General features: G+C 35.7%; 1 protein-coding gene across 1 annotated transcript; it reads right to left on the minus strand.

Annotated features, from left to right (window-relative positions):
- Positions 1 to 8700: 8700 nt before the first annotated feature.
- ela3l (elastase 3 like) lies at positions 8701 to 14311 on the minus strand. Its single transcript, XM_038274800.1, has 8 exons — positions 14154 to 14311; positions 13625 to 13713; positions 13311 to 13408; positions 12955 to 13083; positions 11113 to 11249; positions 10651 to 10796; positions 10137 to 10289; positions 8701 to 8782 (listed from the first exon to the last, which is right to left on the minus strand). Exons 1-8 carry the CDS (start codon positions 14191 to 14193, stop codon positions 8765 to 8767), a joined length of 810 nt encoding a protein of 269 aa, XP_038130728.1. The 5' UTR covers positions 14194 to 14311; the 3' UTR covers positions 8701 to 8764.
- Positions 14312 to 15163: the final 852 nt, after the last annotated feature.

The following is a 15163-nucleotide window of genomic DNA, read 5'->3' on the forward strand; positions in this document are numbered from 1 at the left end:
TTCTGACATGCTTAATCCCACTAGGGATTAAGCAAGGTGTGCTGGTGCCTATCTCCAGCTGTCTACAGGCGAGAGGCAGGGTACACCCTAGACAGGTCGCCAGTCCAACACAGAGACACACAGGACAAAAACAACCATTCACGCACACACTCACACCTAAGGGGACTTTAGAGAGGCCAGTTAACCTAACAGTCATGTTTTTGGACTGTGGGAGGAAGCCAGAGTACCCGGAGAGAACCCACTCATGCTCAGGGAGAACATGCAAACTCCATGCAGAAAGACCCCGGTCCAGGAATCGAACCCAGAACCTTCTTGCTGCAAGGCAGCGGTGCAGCCTGCTCAGTGTAACTCTTAAAATAAGATAATTCCATTCAATTCAGCTTATTTATTTTGCGCCAATTCACAACGCATGTCATCTCAAGGCACTTTACAGTTCACCATATCAGACCGTCAAATTGATTCAAAGTTTACTGTCTAATAATATCTTTGTCTAGATAATATGCACTTGAAATAAGACAAAGCAGTTGTGTTGTGTGTTTTTTTTATTTTAAATGTAAATTGTCTTGTTCCATTGGCAAAACGTCTCTTTTATCTCCTCAATTCAAGAACAAATACTCTTATTTTAAGAAGAAATTACTCATCTAGTTTTTGATTTTTTTGCAGTGAAAGGGGTGAATTTCTCAAGAATGGTTCCATGGGCCACCACCCCCCACCAACAGCCTCACACACATCCCAACAACAAAAAAACATGCCCCCTTTGGTTGAAGCACAGTTTTACTTTGCTCCATCCTTCAATGTTCTACTTGTCACAGTTTCAAATGAATAGCTTTGAAAAATGAATTGTAAAAAAAGGAGAGCTAACAGTTTCGGCAGAATATTTTTATTTTTCCATGGGTTTTATTCAATTTATTTTCACACCATGGTAATTTAGGGATAAGAATGGTGACATTGTGCAATAGAAGAAAAAATATTTTACAGTTATCAGAAAACCACAGGCTTAGAAGAAATGAAAATTTCCCTTTTTGTATTCTGATTTTACAAATCTAGAAATGTGCATGTATAATCGTGCATTAAAAACAGCAACATACCATTTACAAATGATAATGAATGTATTCAGCAGAAAAATAGACAGCTTATTGAATTTCTTAATGACTTCTGGGAGAAAGACACTGTGATAACCCTGCTTGGTGCACCAAGGGTGCCACAGTTTTTCACTAATGGAGCTCTGCTTTTCATGGGATTAGAGGCATTGCCCAACAAGTGATGTTTTTCGCTCACGTCTTTCTGCTACCACCTGCACTGCAGTGTAAAAAAAATAAAATAAGAAAAGTTTGCTGTATGTGGAAGTAATGGGGACTTATAAAAGGTAAGAAATAAACTACGAATCTTAAAGTTCATAAGAATCATATTTTTTATTTAGAGCTTATTGTCTCACCTTGGGAAGGTTTGTCATTTCTAAAGGTGTTTCTTTACAGTCTATGATCAGGATGCATCCTAGTTCAGAGATGTAAGGTTTGCTGACCCCTAAGGGCCACCATAAAGATGAATTAATCTAATTGCTTCCACTCAGGTGTAGTTAAGCTTTCAATCCAACAAACTACACTGTAAATTCCACAGTGTTCAATATGTAGTGTCAAAGTACATTGACTCTTTTTAAGAGTTATTCTATCAACAACTGGAGTAAGATATACACTATGTACAATTCTATTTTAACAATGGTTCCAAGTGGGACCAAATGTACTCTGAAAGTGATACTTTGACACTGCTAAAGTTATTGTGTATATGCCATATAGGTGGGTCTAAAGGAGTGCCCCTTCCTTCCAAAAACCCTACACTTTTTAGCAGGCAGAGTCTGCTCTGACCCTTTTAGTAAAGATCATAGTATTTTTACTCCAGTCTTGTATACTTAGTTAAAGAGGTGTGGCTGTGGGTGGGTGCATGTTAAGGGGAAGTATTGGGGTATAATTAAAGGTTTACAAAGAACTCTGGTTCTTTTACCTTGTTGTACCCACTAAATCATGCCATACTGGGGAGAAAGCCATTCTGTTCAGAAATCACCATTTGCCACAAATGAATTCAGGAATAAATTGGGATTTTGTTTAACCAGAGAATTATCATGAATGGTATAAGCAACACAGCTCACAGATAACAAGTAAGAATGCATGAGGGTTGATAAGGATTTTTTATAAAATGCAAAATGTATCATATCATTCAACATGTCATGCAAGAACATAGCATCTTTAGTCAGATGGATGGGTTTTTTATACTGTCAGGCATGAGGTCCTACCCACAGCCATCTTTATCTACACACCTTATTCAAGAAATCTACGTAATGTGAACTCCAACAACATTTAGGGTGCAGTATCTTCGGCAATGATTAAAAGTATTTCTGATTTGAAACAGTTTGATTTCAAGATGCATGCTGATTTGCTGAACAGTGGCATATATATATATATATATATATATATATATATATATATATATATATATATATATATATACATACATACATATATATATATATATATATATATATATATATATATATATATATATATATATATATATATATATATATATATATATATATATATATATATATATATATATATATATATATATATATATATATATATATATATACGTTTGACATGAGTAAAGAGTTTAAATGACAGATTTCATAAAAATACCATTGAAAGTAGGTTAGGGCTTCTTATTCGTTTTTTCACGAATTACTGCACAATGATGTTCTACAGTAAATGTTAAACTAAACAGTATAATGTGCAAGCAAAGTTAAATAAGTCTAATCTTGTTCTTTGCCTTGTATCATCTAAAACAAGGACCCTAAAGCTGAATAGCTGCTGCTGAAATTTCACACTTGTTGCCTCCCATTTTCCTCATTGGTATTCAGGACAGCAGCAGGGTGTCCCTGGGGGATTCAGCTCTGTCCCTCCCTTTGTTTGTCTGTGTGTGCAGTTGTACATCTATCTTTATAAGAACCCATTTTAGTTCCAGACACTGGGGGGTATTCTGAGATACTAAAATAAGAAGGTTTTAGAATAGTTTTCATTTTAACTTTGGTTATAATTGTTTATGGTTGAGTTTAGACCAAAGATTAAGTTTGTTTTAGAGGTTAAGTTTGGAATTAATGGCTGAAAACTCTTTTTGTCCTCACAGTGACTGAGAAAGGCATGTGTGTGTGAATGCAAAAGGAGAGGGGAGTACCATGACCCTGAGTTCAGACAGAGACAAAGCTTCCTTTAAGGCCTCATCAACATTCCCAATGCTCACTCTAGAAAGAGGATTCACTAGGGCACAGTCCCTTTACATTTATCATGGAGAATTTTATACCCCACATGTTCGTAATATTTTAAAAGCTGAATCATTTTAATTAAATTTGAATGTAGTGGCTATCGTTCCAACAGCTGGCTGATGACATACTATCCTAATAAATGTAATGAAATGTAGTACAAAATGTAAAATATCTAATTAAATTCAAGAACTGAGAGAATTATGTGCTAAAATGTATTTAAAGTTTAATGATCACAGGGAATTATATGACCACTGCACCTGTTGCAACTGGAATCAATGGCACATGTAATTCAACTTTTTTTTCATGTTTCAATGATTTAATGTACTCAGAAATACTTTTGCAATATACACTACTAAAAATAGGGGGGACTCTCAATTAACTCATTTTAGATCTGAATGAATGAAATATTCTTATTGAATACTTTGTTCTGAACAAAGTTGAATATGCTGAAAAACAAAGTGACACACAAATTATCAATGGAAATCACATTTATTAGCCAATCGAGACCTCGATTTGGACCCACACACAAAATAAAAATGCAAAAAAAACACTAAAGGGTGATCCAACTTTGATATAATGTCCTTAAACAAGGTCGAAATTAGGCTTAGTATTGTGGGTGGCCTCCACATGCCTCACTGACCTCCCCACTATGCCTAGACATACTCCTGATGAGGTAGTGGAAGGTCTCCTGAGGGATCTCCTCCGAGATTTGGACTAAAGCACCTGCTAACATCTAGCCAGTTTGTGGTGCAACATGAAGTTGGTGAATGAATCGATACATGATGTACCAGAAGTGTTCAATCAGATTCAGGTCTGGGGACAGTCCGTAGCTTTAATGGCTTTACCTTGCAGGAACTGCTGACACCCTCCAACCACATGAGGTCTAGCATTGATCTGCATTAAGTGGAACCTAGGAGGACGCTGGCAAATGCTAAGCGTCCTGCATGTTGTTGGGCTGTGTGGATGTTGGGCCCTAATATGGTAATCGTCAATGGCGTAACGACACAACAATGGGCCCATTATCTGGGTGGACCCCATATGAAGTAGAACACCCCTTCCCCACCTTCTTTCTATATAATTGTAGTTCTTTTAAGATGTTTATTGCTGTTTGAAACATATATAAGTATATTTTTTACCAACCGTCTAATTAACTATACACAGTTATTAATATAGTAATTAAAAGTATCACTGTCTGCTTTGCTATTGGTGTTGTGTTAAAACAGTCCACCATCATGTTGAAATCTGCCATGTGTTAGGGAATAAATAAGGTCCGGTCAGACAAATTACTGTAGTATCAGGTGAGTTTAAGAGGGACTTTTTGCACCATTATGACGTCCTAGGCCATGATTGCGCAGGGGGCCAACCAGCTGTCATTGACGGGGCCTGTAAGAGGTCGGGGGCCCCTGAGCAACTGCAGTATCTTCTTATTGATAGTTACGCCATTAGTCCTCATGAAGTCGGTTTCTAACCATATGTGCAGACACATGCACATTTCTGGCCTGCTGGAGATCCTTTTGCAGGGCTCTGTCAGTGCTCCTTCTGTTCCTCCTTGCACAAAGGCGGAGGTAGTGGTGCTGCTGCTGGATTGTTGCCATTGTACGGCCTCCTCCACGTCTCTTAATGTACTGACCTGTTTCCTGGTAGTGCCTCCAGCCTCTGGACAGTACGCTGACAGACACAGCGAACCTTCTTGACACAGCTAGCCTTGATGTGCCATCCTGGATGAGTTGCACTACCTCAACAACTTATGTGGGTTGTAGACTCCATCTCATGCTACCATGAGTGGGAAATCACTCAAAACTTCGGCCAAAAAGCAAAGGCACTCACCTGCAGAACCAGTACTTTTTTGAGTGTGTCTTACTAATTGCCTACATGTGAAATTGATTGTCAATCAGTGTTGCTTCCGAAGTGGACAGTTTAATTTCACAGAAGTTTGATTTAATTGAAGTTAAAAAGTGTCGTTTATGTGTTTCCTTTACTTTTCTTGAGCAGTGTATGTTGTCCTGATAGTCAAATTAATGTGTTACATTGTGTCACTCCTCAACTGATTTTTTTTTTCATTTTCTTTAATGGGATTTTTTTAACAGAACCAACATAAAGTAGTAGCACACTAATGTGAAGCTGAGGTGGAATAACTTGTGGTTTTAACAGTTCTTAAAGAAAAGTCTAAACAATGTGTGTAGTCGACATCCTAAAGACAATACTTTCCAGAACCCCTACAAAGTGATTTTGCTGCATTAAAAACTTTGAAGTCTCTTGGGATTATCTGTGTCCCACTTTTACACATCTAGAGACTTTACTTTCTGCTGATTCCTGTTCACAAAACCCCCCAAAACAACAACTTAGTTTTAACTAGAGGGAATCAATACAGTCTTTTTAGTCACTTGTCACAAATTCTCTGTTGTATTCATGTCTGGACTTTGACTCAGCTTTTCTAAGACATGACTCTGCTTTGATTCCTTAATCTAAACTTGTCTTGTATCGCTCTGCAGTTTGTTTCCTGTCATTGTCCCTCCTGAAGACAAACTTCTTCCCCAATGAGATCCTTTTACCGCCTGTTATACTTTTTTCCCCTTAAACAACAATACAAAAAGTGTAAATCTAAGTAAGTCAGTTTTTCTTAAAATAAGTGCATTTTCTCTTAAAGTGAGCAGGTAAGCAGGGCACTTTACTAATGCAGTAAGACAATTTACATTTGAAATAAGAAAAAACAACTGCAGTTTCCAAGTGCATAATAATATATTTAGCTGATTTTAGGGGTAAACATTTTTAATTTAATAGGCAGATCATCTTATTTTCCTAAAGAAATTAAAGGTAAATACACTTATTTTAAGACATTATTACTCATTATCAGGACGTTTTTGCAGTGTAACCTGTATGCATCCATCTCCCACCAGGTTGAACATTATTGATAATATGCTCAGGCTGATGTGGATTGTTAGCATTATTATGTAATTTATATTTTGCATGTAACCCACAAAAGTCTTCTTGATCCTTTTGACCAAAGCACATTCTTTCACAACAATGGCTTTTTTTATAGCCAGTTTTTCACTGGGGGCAGATTTATATAGTCCATGACTTAGATTTGAACTGTCAACAGCTTATCCCAGCTTTGGAGTTTTGGTGGACAGCTATGACCTGCTGCAGTTGTGCCATATTGATTCTACTTTATGATGATGGATTGAACTGAGCTCTGTGAGAAGTTAAAAGCCTGTCATATCGTTTTTAGATGTAATCCTCAGCTAAGTCTACAACTTTATTCAGGACATCTATGATTGGTCTTTTTAGTGCTGTTTATCTGCAAAAGATCTAAAAGAAAAAAGGAGTCCTTCAATAAACAGCATAATTTAAATTAATATTAATTCATACCTGAATGCAATTTCTTCCCCTGGATTTAATTTTCTTATTAACAGAAAGTGTCTAAATGGGACAGTAAAGAAATGTAGGCATATTTTCTAGATGATTTGCTATTTAATAAAAATATATATACATTTACTTTCAGAGGTGTCAAGTAACAAAGTACAAATACTTTGTTACCTTATTTAAGTAGAAATTTTGGCTAGCTCTACTTTACTGGAGTAATTTTTTTTAGACAACTTTTTACTTCTACTCCATACATTTATTTGCAATTATCTCTACTTTCTACTCCTCATATTTTAGAGATAGACTCGTTAGTCTTGTTTCATTAGAGCTCATTTTGTTATGGCCTGTTGGTATTTAGAAAAAATAAAAGCCATCAAAATAATTTGTTTTATCCAGACAATTAATTGGTGTTTGGACTTGGTGCTACACCAAATAGTTCTCCATATGCAAAAATAAATCATTTTTCAAGATAAAATGAATTTGATAGTGTAGCCATTAGTTATAAAACTACGAAAATGAAGTCTAAGGAAGTTATCATCCAGAATTGTATAAAAATGTTCCTTTAATAGGGCAGTGAAGTAAAGCACCTGTCCTTAACAAACTTTCCTGCATTTCTTAAAATTCTACTTTTACTTTAGTAAAAAGCTTAAGTTGATACTCTAAGCTCTAAAAAGTTTATTTTAAACAGTAGGATTTATACTTCTACTTGAGCAAAAAACATTAATACTTTTGACACCTCTGTTTCCTTCCCAATTTTTTTTTCATCAAAATGTGAAAATCAGTCAAATGGAGTATAAGTACCTTAGCAAGATTATTTAAAATCAGTGTTGCATTCACTTTTCTGAAAGCATTGTGGGAAAAAAAGCCTTGCATTAATAAAACTATATAAGTCAGGCTTTTCATGAGCAGTAGCTTTGAATGGACTGACTATACATCATGTGGACAGAGACTGACACTCCACTGAATGCTTCCTCTGACATGCGATTTATTGAGCTACGATATAATGATTCATACACTGTATCAGAAGATGGGAAAGATACAGTAATGGACATGCAGAGAAGCTCTGTGCCCCCATGCATCTTATGCAGGCTGCTCGTAATGTATTCTACTGTGAAGACACATGCATCCCACCGCACACGTAGAATCATTATTACTCACTCAAATACTATGTGTCATGTGTGATCACTTCATCTCATGTCAGAGAAGATGTTTCCTCGCTCCCAGTACATTTAAAGTGTTCCTGTGTGTATTTTTACTGAATATAGCAGAGAAGACAGAGAAAGAGAGAGACAGCGAGAAGAAAGCAGAGGGAGGCAATTTCATTTCTTTTTCAGTCTTCACCCCACTTACTCTTTCTTCCACATCTCATTACAGCGTTGATATTGGGGGAGATAAAGAGTAAGAAAAGATAGAAATAGTAATCATGACCTTGTCATATTGGGCTTCTGCATTTTCAGATCCCAGGTATCATGAGGAAATATTCTCCTCTGCGGTAGAATATTAAGGTTTTCATAAACCTTGCACCCTTGCATGGGAATGGAAGAGGGTTCAGAGGCAAAACAGGTCAGTTTCATGCATGATTATTAGATGTGTATCTCACATTTCCTTTTTTATGCACACAGCTTTCAGTCTTATCAAACTCAGCATTATTTGGCATCTCATCTTACACTTTAATTCAAATCTCGAATTTCATTTTTGTCTGCTTTTTAATACCCTGCAAAGTGATGTGAGTCACATTTGTTTGCTGGTGCTGTTTTTTCATGCAGAAACATTGGTTATCATGCACAAAATCCCGATTGGGAAAGCTGTCAGAAGCAATTTTCTATCATGAGTTTGTGAGGACACCTGCTGGGCACTTTTTGATACTGTTTTCATTTCTGGCAATCCAGGAGGCTGGCCTCCTCATTTCATTTAATATGGATGCTCACAGCAAGCATAAAGAATAAATATTTAAATATGCTTCACTTGATGTGAATATGCATTTACCAACTGTATCTTAAACTGCAAAATACACTCAAGGCAGATGCAGTTTTTAGGTACTTTTATTGACATTTAACTTTCTTCACTTGCTCTTCATTTGAACAGTCTTCAATTGTTCATCATGACCTAGAAAAAAGAAGGCAAAAATATTAAGTGTTAAAATAGTACAGAATTTATTAAATAGTATTTTATTTTAAGAAGTTAAAATGCCTATTAAGGATTATGTGTACGTGTCTGTTGTCCCTCGACACATGAAAAGATCCCACTTTTTTTTTTTTTAGATGTATTAGTTATTGTTTATATATATTTCTAATGGTAAATATGCAATAAAACAATGACACTAATAAAGGAATCCTCATCAAACATGAAAAATTAACTTTGTAGACAGACAGCTCACAACTTATCCATAAAAATGTCCAGGTAAAATAGACAGTGTATCTAAAAAGGCAAAACCTTTTCTTGTGGGCTTTTAATTATTTTGTGTAGAACATTAGCTGGATCTAAGGATTTATATTTGATGCTTACCAGAATCCTCAATGTAAAATCAGGACTATTATTCACGGAGTTTTACGTTATCTTGATTATTCTCTTATTAACTTATTTTGGTCCAAAGCCAGTTCTGTTAACCCTGGAGGGTGAACCTACAGTATCAGCTAATCTGAAAGGGACTTCGACCGTAGTGGACATCATTATAGCAATTTATGCTTAATATAAAGAATAAACACTGTCATGTTTATGCGGGGTGGTTATCTGCACTGCAGCCAGTAATAATTTGCATTGGAAAATAAGGGAGGACATTGTGAAGCAGCAGCGATCATATCTGAATATTGTTAACAAGGAGAAGATGTTAAGTGTTTTTTGGTTAGACTAACTGTTTAAAAAAGAAAGAAACAAAAATATACCTCAAATTCTTTTATATTTTTGTTAGAATCCTAGTTTTCTGACTGTAAAATTTTAATATTTTTGTACTCAGTATGTATTTTGCTTCACTTAAAATCCCCTTTTAGTATCCCTTAACAGAAACTTAAAAAACTTCCTTGTGCATTTTAATACAATTAGATATTGAAAAATAAGATATCAGTTATTTTTGCTTGTTGAGAAAAAATAAATATGCTTATAAGTTGAATTTATGGCCTTATTGATCAACTAAATACTTATGCTCACAAACCCTGAACACTAATTGTAGACTGTAATGGTACATTTTACTCTTTTAAATATTTTTAGCTCTTCCCTTAGAATATAAATAAATATCTTTAGGTTAAACATATGGTTCAATGAAATAAGTGTGCTCTGTAAAGTAGCACTTAATGTAACAGTCTCATTCAAGCAGCCGACTGATGATAAGATTTAATTTGTGAATAGTGTTTGTTTTTCTGAGGCCCTATTTATTTTTGGAGAAATATACAGTATATTGCTTTTTATAAATTGTTATGAATACTAAAAATTATTCTATTGCAATGTAGACTGTCCATTGTTGTACCTGATCAATCCAGCTGTTAAAAGCGGAGACTCTGGTGAAGACAGTAGGTTTCTTCTCGTAGTTGCAGCCAAGGCCAGACACAAAGCTGGCGATGCCATGGACCTCCCAAACACCTTCAGAGTTCTTACAATTCAGAGGACCACCAGAGTCACCCTGAACAATCCATTCAGAAAGAAGATTTATGTTTAATTCAACTCAAGGAGCTATAAGACTGACTAGCAAGGGAAAAAAAAGGAAAATCACTATCAAAATGATTGATTCACGAGTCATGCTGCAGTAAACAGCGACACAAGAACCACATTTGTTGATTTTTTTGGCGTCAGGACAGAAAATATTTTTTAAGAGGGAAATATATTCTGTTTTCATTTCAGCTGAATCACATTGTGGGTTTATTTTGCATGTCTTCAAACCCAGCTTGTGCAAGTAATGGTCAACCATTTTGAAGGACTAAACAAAACAAAACACATAACTGATAAAATAATCATCTCGCTCCTCATGCAAAGTGTACGCTTACGTTGCATCCAGCCACAATTCCATCCCCACCGGCGCACACCATGCTGGTCCTAACAGCAATACCCCACCAGTCAGACTGGGAGCAGGTGGCGTGGTCAGCCACAGGCATCAAAGCCTGCTGCAGCTTATCAGCAATGGGGCCTCCGGCTAAAACACACAGGCAGAGTCTATTACCGTCATACACATAAACTCACTGGCTGTCAAAGCTGCTTTACAGGAGCTCCCCGAGAGCAAAACTCACAGTCTGACCCAAATTTTCAATTTAGAAGTAATCCCCCCACTGAAAAGTTTCAGCTCAAATCTTATGCAGGTGATTTTCTTCTTAACTTCCCCAAATGTTCAGGTTAACCCCCACTGTTTATGAATCAACAACTGTAGCTAAACTCGACCTAAACATGCAAATGGAGCAGAAGTAAAGACTTTTCAGAGACTTGCTCTAAATATGAGCACCGCAGGAACTTACTGTAAACTCTGCCCCAGCCAGTGATGTAGCAGGGGTAAAGGTTGTCCAGCAAGGTACCAGGAGCGGGGATACATCCCAACTGCACCTGGTCACTCAGAGTCACACTCTCGGACAACTTAATCAGAGCAATGTCATTACTGCAAGGGAGACAGACAAAGAGGCAAAGGCTGAGAGAGAATCAACTTTCACAACCTCAGACACCCAGATAAGGGAATAAGTGCTGTAATCAAATGCAATGACAATGGTTGCCAAACGTTTAAACATTTTGTTTTTATTTGAACTGAAGATATTGGCTCTTTCTAGTGTGCTTCTCATAGGTTTGCATGACGTTTAACAGAGGACCAAAAAGCTGCTTCTGACATGTTTATATTAATTTTACTATTAATGATTATTTCCACATACTAACAGTTAGGATGTTTAATTTATTTTAGTTTGACCTAAGTTTATATACTAAATTATTCAGCTTAAAATACCAAATATGCAATATCCCACTAACATTAGGTAAACATTTACATGTCATATTATTAAGATGTATTCACAATGATTATTACAAATTTTATTTGTATGTTAATCTGAAAATAGTCCAAAAGGTGTAATCCTGAAGTCATGTTTAGTAATGACCTGAGCTGCTTAACCCTGAGGCCATTGTTAATAATGAATTGCAGCCCTGGAAACATACTGGTCTATGATTCAGAAACAGTATGTTACGCTTCAGCCACACATAACAACTCAAAGTGTAGGTTATTCTGTTGGTTGTTCCATGGGCTAATATTAGTAATAGGCAGAGGAGGTTAGGAGGTCAAAGGGATTTAAAAAATCTAATCAAATCCAAAAGTATTTATCAATTCTTAGTTTAAAAGAAAAGGATTACATATACTATCTGTTTTGAAAAGATTTTCCAGTCATTTTATCAAAATTGTTTCTATTTTGAGAAATTTTGATACTGGTTTAACAGAAGCTCAGCAATGAAGTCAAATATAACTTTAAGCCGCCTTACCTACTTTACCTTTAATCATTAATTTTTGGAACATTTACCTAAAACCTTTTTTTTTTCTCTCAATTCTAGCTAAATCAAATATGGTTATGTCAGACTAAAATTTTAACAATCGGCCCAACCTATGTCATCAAAAGGAATAAAGGTAAATAGATAAAGAACGGTATTCTGAGAATGTTTACTTTACTTTATCATTGGAAATACTTGAAACTCCAATCCAGAACAGCAAATAAAAAGATATGTATTTTTAGGGAACAACAAATAGCAACTTTAGACTGACTTAAGGCGAAATCTTTACTGCTTAATTATGTCCACTATTAAAGGATTCAGAAATGTATGAAACATGAGTAGGGTGCGGTGAAAAAGTAGAGGTAGACTCATATACCGAGTCCTAAATAAAGCAGTCTGAGGATTGTCTGCTGATCTATTGAGATCTATACTGCATATCTTTCCCTTTCTCCATTCCATTTCCTCTTATTTTAATGTGCAAAATAAGTTCAACAGTGCTAAAAAAAAAAAAGGAACAAATAAAAACATAAATTACATATCCTACATAAGTAACATATCCTTGGGTAACTTTAGCTCAGACAACATAACCATAAGAATAAACTACAATATCTAAATTTGCTCAAATGATTTTAATGTAAAAACTTTATTTATTTCAAGAAATTATGAGGAAAGTTCAACATGTTTGAAGACAGATAAACTATCTGTTACATGATTTAAAAATTGGGTTTGATTGTTTTAATGAATTTATGTCTAAATGATTTATTTAAGTCTGTACTTTGACTTTCTTTGTTGTGTTGACAAAGAGAGAATGAGATTTTCTTCCCTCTTTGTACTTTTACCCGAAAGCTACAAAGATGGCGTTCCACTTCTCATGGACAATGATCTTCTCAGGCAGGATGGCCTTGGAGCCAGCCTCCTCCTCAACCAGGTTGTGCTTGCCCACAAACACCCTGTAGGAAAGCTGGGTGCTTTGGAAGAAAAAAAGGACAGTTGAAACCAAATGTAAACATATTGGACGATTTAGTAAACAGTTTAACAATTTGATCAATTTGGTCTGATTCAGCTTTTGAGAGGAGAATAGGATGAATAATTTCTCTATAGGAGAATTAATCCTTTGGAAGCTGAAATAAGTAGGCTACGTGCAATGATGATTGTCTCCTTGCAATTGTTTTGTGTGTAATTCAGCTGTTCCTACTTGATGCAATGTGCAGCAGTCATGACCCAGTTGGCAGCAATCAGAGATCCTCCACAAGTGTGCCTCCACTCCCCATCCTTTTCATACTGCAGGGAGATCTAAAAAACAGGCATCAGGAGAAATATGCAAAGAGGTGGGCTGTCCTTCTTTAGATGGAAGGTACGGATTCATGATTTAACACTTAAAAAAAATGTCTACTTAATTGCAGGATTTTCAACGGTCACTGAGTTGGATGTCTGACAGCGAGATGTTGAACCAGGAGGGTCATTAAAGTGAACATAAAAACACAGGCAGATGTGTGCACAAGGGCATACCTGCCAGGGCCAGCTGTGGGGCCTGGCATCTACTCCGTTGACCACACGGGAAGTCAGGGGTTCAAAAGCAGGGGTGCCGCACCCAAGGGCTGAAATAATAAGAGATATAAGTGACCCTTACACACACACACACACACACACACACACACACACACACACACACACACACACACACACACACACGCACACACACACACACACACACACCCAAAGAGGAAAATGCCACACTCTGCTTCAGCCTACATATTTTCAGAATATGTATATATATATATATATATATATATATATATATATATATATATATATATATATATATATATATATATATATATATATATATATATATATATATATATATATATATATATATATATATATATATCTCAATACATGTAAATGAAGCAGAGTGCAGCATTTTCATCCTCAACAAAGATTCACACACAAAGGACTTGCTCACTGTTTACTGATGAGCAAATGCAACACAGAGAAACAATTAACCACAGGAATAGAATATACCAGATGTTCTTACCGCCAGCGATGAGCACCGAGGCCAGCACAATGGGGATCATGTTGATTGATGCTTCTGCTGAGGGACGGCAGGACGCACACACTCTTTTAAACTTTCCACCTCAGGCAGCTCTCTTTCTGAACACAGCAGTACATTCTCCAATTGGTCTGCGGTGGCCTCCTGAGGGTTCAGAAGGACCAATCACAGAAGGCTCAGAGTTTATATCAGACAGGTGTGTTTTCTGGGACATTTCTCATGACCTTCCTGCATTATTGACACTAAATCACTAAATGTTTCATGACTAAAGTTGTTTGTTTTTTTTACTTGGACATGAATATATGAATATTATGTTTGAGTTTAAAATGCAGCTGTTTTTTATATATGTGCTAAACACAAGTTATGTATTTATCTTATTATTATATCCCTGAAACACCTGAAATCAAAGGCTTACATAACTGCATGGGAACTCAGCATCTGGATTCTTGGCACTCTTTCTGAGAATTCTACAATGAAAAAAAGTGTTTGTAAAAATCAAACAAAGACAATGAAACACAGATGGTTTTATTGATGCAGAAAATGTGTTGATAGTTTCAACATGCAGTTTTGTGGCAGATTATGCTGTAGGAACACCATATGTGTGACAAAACTTTACACTCTTCAAATCAGCAATCTTCTATAAAGTTTACTCAAATCTATTGCAAAATAACCAGACCTAAACTGTTTTTTGGATGATCTGGATGACAGGACCTGAGAGAACAGGCAGAAATGTAAAAGTGCAGCAAGCCTGAGACTCTGCATGCTGACTGCCGAGGCAAAAGTGGCAAACAAATTAGAAAGATATATATATATATATATATATATATATATATATATATATATATATATATATATATATATATATATATATATATATATATATATATATATATATATATATATATATATATATATATATATATATATATATATATATATATATATATATATATATATATATACAGTGGTGTGAAAAAGTGTTTGCCCCCTTTCTC

Source organism: Cyprinodon tularosa, unplaced genomic scaffold, assembly GCF_016077235.1.
Source record: "Cyprinodon tularosa strain WSP-4 unplaced genomic scaffold, ASM1607723v1 ctg1206, whole genome shotgun sequence".
Lineage (NCBI taxonomy): Eukaryota > Metazoa > Chordata > Actinopteri > Cyprinodontiformes > Cyprinodontidae > Cyprinodon > Cyprinodon tularosa.

Excerpts from the sequence above, each read along its gene's own strand:
- ela3l (XM_038274800.1), bottom strand. The coding sequence starts at position 14,193 with ATGATCCCCATTGTGCTGGCCTCGGTGCTCATCGCTGGCG. Across the intron at positions 13,714-14,153 it reads CTCGGTGCTCATCGCTGGCG|CCCTTGGGTGCGGCACCCCT; the intron begins GTAAGAACATCT and ends TTATTATTTCAG. Across the intron at positions 11,250-12,954 it reads GCCATCTTTGTAGCTTTCGG|TAATGACATTGCTCTGATTA; the intron begins GTAAAAGTACAA and ends TCTCCCTTGCAG.